Genomic DNA, 3,559 nt, shown 5'->3' with positions numbered 1-3,559 from the left:
TTAAAATATCAGAAATTTCTGAAAAATAAAGGAGGGTTTGTACATCAGGATATATTGAAAATAAATTTGGCTGTAATTCTTTACCTATTCCACGTGTATGATATTCTCCTACTTCTTTCTACTCTAATTATATGTTCCCTCCTAGCATGCTGTCTACTCCTGTTGCTACCTATAGACCTTTTAATAGTAATTTCTTCCATTTCTTCATCATTTCTTGCTACATCCCTTTGGATCAAATATAGAACTATAACTAATCACATCTTTAATGTACAATCTCTGTATCATCATGTGTATACATTTTTGTTTTACCTCCGTTTCTAACAAACTTGCAGTTATCTCTGGAGTATAGGGTCACACGCCTGGAATCATATTGTTTCTGATCCACGATATTTTTTCTCCTATTGAATTCTGTTTTATCAAGCAGGACATTTCTGCCTTCTGTCTATTTGATATTCTGAAACAAAACACATTGTCCATTTCCTTCTTTATTACACAAAAGTATTATATAATCATATAAAATAAATGAAATGTACATAACAAAATCACATAATTTAATAGCAATTGTATTTACTTTTTGGCTTTTTTCGTAATAGCGATAGACTTTCTGCTATTTGGGTGTATCATTTTCTTTGGCTTCAGGAATTCTTTTCTCATTGCAGGGGCCTATAAAAGACAACAAAATAAATTAGTTAAAATATTACCATGGCTATGAATTATTTCGATTATCCTAATCATCAACACTCCAACTCAGGCTATCCGTTTACTCAATGTATAATCATGCACAGGCGAATCGTCGACAGCATCACACGAATTAGTGCATTAGAAGCACTAATAGAGTAGACAAAACATCCTACATGCCACAGCTATCGAAACAATAACCAGATAGCAACGGATAGGCGCCTCTGATATACACCCGACGATAACCGCTTCAGAGGGACTAAAACCTCAGTACAAGAAGTCTCCCAAATCAGCGTTCTATACCTCTGTTATAACACCCTGAACCGTCACTCTGTTGGATTCATACAATAAATTTTACCACTATATCTAAAGTTTAATTCTTTAACTTATTTGTGAAACGTTCGAACTGCGACTCGAGGAGATCACCGGTGATTTGTCAATTTCGTGATTTATTGTGTCTCGTATATGATAACAGCAACGACGGCGACGCCTATCGATAGTAAAAGTAATATCGAAGTATACCTTCCTACCATGACATTTCTGGGCTAACAAACTTCAAAATTGGTTTCTTTTGTTTCAAGATATTTTTAGCTATTTTTTTTTAATCTTATAATGATAACCTATTTTAAAATGTGCAATGTTTGATAAATGTACATTAGTAAAATTTCATACGAAGAAAGTTTTTGGGAATCATTCAGCGAGCAGAAAACGAAGACTTGACGGAAGTTGACAACAATGGAGATAAAAGTCTTTATCGTAATATTATTTTTATTGATTTTAACGTCAGATGGAACGGGTTTCGACAGAAAACGATCCACCAAATTTCAAAGAGGTAACGAGCAAACTTCAAGTAAAAACGAGCAGAAGTCAACACCCGATTATTATTATTACTGCGACTCAACAGAGTTTGGAGTAGTATTATACAAAAGATTCCGTATTTGCGTTCTTGTTCGCCGTGCGACATGATAGAAATTGATTTCTCTTCCGCTTGTATCAGATGCGGGATGTTGGTTGATCCTTTTTCACCGGTCTCGATTATCCTATTTCTCTTTATTCGCCTATTTTTTAAACGCAAATATAGATTTTTTACGATTATTTATATTGTTCATGACATCATTTGACGAATTCTTCGAGAACTTCGCAAGGGAACCAAGACATAAATGATATTTAAAATGTTTATAGCAGTTCTGAAGTAAAGAGAAGCGATATTAGTTTGAAATGATGGATCATTTCAATGACTTTATTATTTATTGCCTTAATAGATATCTACATATTATTTTAGTTGCGTTTTTCTTTTGGATCGGAAATGACTATCCTGTGTTTCGTCAATAATTTGTCTTGCTTCTCTTGGTGCATTTCTAAATGTAGTATTGACATAAATGAATTTTTTACTGCAAGAGTTAACATCACTTTTTTCGACTTCTCTTTTAGGTTACAAGAGTACAAAGCTATATATAGGCCAAAACATGTATGTATCTTTCGATAAAAGATAAATTTTTATTCAAAACCTACGAGACTGCACGCAGATATTTCAAACTGCAGCGAATATTATCACGAATACTTCGCGTTAAACATGTTATATCTTTTAACATTTTCAGAGACGCGTAAACATCTGCAAGCTATTTATCACTTTATTCGATTGCATATTGTAGCGGCATATGAGTCATAGGACGATGCGAATCGAGAGTAACTCATGTTGTTGTTTTGCCTTGGGGCATTGATACCGTCTCGAGGTACGAAACTTGATAATAAACAAACTCCGGACAGAACAATATCGCCGCTACGCGCAACCGTCAACCGAAGTCGAATTTAAATTCGTTAGAGGGAGATCGTTAGAAGAGTACTGCCGATAGTTTTAAATACATTTGACTACACCAAATATCAACTCGTCTCATCACCTATATACACCATCGTCTATATACACCAACGCGTTTAATCAACCTCCACATAATCGAGAAATGATTTCAAATTTGACCCACGTTTCTATCGACTTCGCTTTCTTCTTTATTTTGGAAGAAATGCACATTCACTATTTATCAGCTAAGCGAACTCGAAACGAATGAAAATTCCCAACCATCACGTAGACAAAAGCCTATCAGCCTTTTCCGAACCTGTAGGTTACAACGAGATTCTTAATTAATTAATTCGTTTCTTACAGGCTACAGAGTCTGAGAATAAAGAATTTTTTGACCGTTTTGTTACGACCTATGTTAAAACCACATCATAGGAATAAGATAATAATACAGATCGTAATCATTATATATCGGTACATACTATCAATTTGATTGTGCAATTAAATAACATAATATCAAAAGTAATCAAATGTTGGGATACTTGTGCGCGATAGTGTATATGTGTAAAATAATATGATTCTATAAATTCATTCACAATAAATCAAAAACAATGTTGTGTTGCTTATTCTAGTAAACAATCCAACCATTTAACTGTAAGATATTTGGAAAGTTCATGTAACAAGCATACAATATGCCCCCCGGAAGGTACCAACTACGTTCCTCTATGAAATTAGTACAAATGTTTCAAGACTTATATATTATTAACATTTCACGCAACGTTTTTATAAGATACGTTAATCCGTAGAAATGACCCGTCGCAGTAAATTTATACATAGATCAGAGTTAGAAAATACAAAAGAACGATATTTTCTCTGAGTATACGAAGTTAAAATGGTGTTGGACGCAAATTAATTGGTTGGAAAGAGGCGCCTTGAAGCGTACTAAAAGAGGTAGCTTACCTCGTTGAAATACCATGGAACGAAACCCTGTTGGGCAATGGGCATTCTGCTGTAGCCTGGAATTCCTTTTGCTCCCGTATTCTTCTTCTGTTTTCCGTGGTTTTTGTTACAACACTCGCGACGTTTTCA

The 3,559-nt window shown here is 34.4% G+C and overlaps 1 protein-coding gene across 1 annotated transcript; it reads right to left on the bottom strand.

Moving 5' to 3' along the window:
- Window positions 1-336: 336 nt before the first annotated feature.
- Window positions 337-659, bottom strand: LOC117241239 (translation machinery-associated protein 16 homolog). The gene is made up of 2 exons (XM_033507206.1): window positions 572-659; window positions 337-454 (listed from the first exon to the last, which is right to left on the bottom strand). Exons 1-2 carry the CDS (start codon window positions 652-654, stop codon window positions 352-354), a joined length of 186 nt encoding a protein of 61 aa, XP_033363097.1. The 5' UTR covers window positions 655-659; the 3' UTR covers window positions 337-351.
- Window positions 660-3,559: the final 2,900 nt, after the last annotated feature.

Source organism: Bombus vosnesenskii, unplaced genomic scaffold (assembly GCF_011952255.1).
Source record: "Bombus vosnesenskii isolate JDL3184/JDL3185 unplaced genomic scaffold, Bvos_JDL3184-5_v1.1 scf7180000015498, whole genome shotgun sequence".
Classification (NCBI taxonomy): domain Eukaryota; kingdom Metazoa; phylum Arthropoda; class Insecta; order Hymenoptera; family Apidae; genus Bombus; species Bombus vosnesenskii.
Note: the sequence above shows the minus strand (reverse complement) of the source record. Positions and strands in the feature narration are given on the sequence as shown.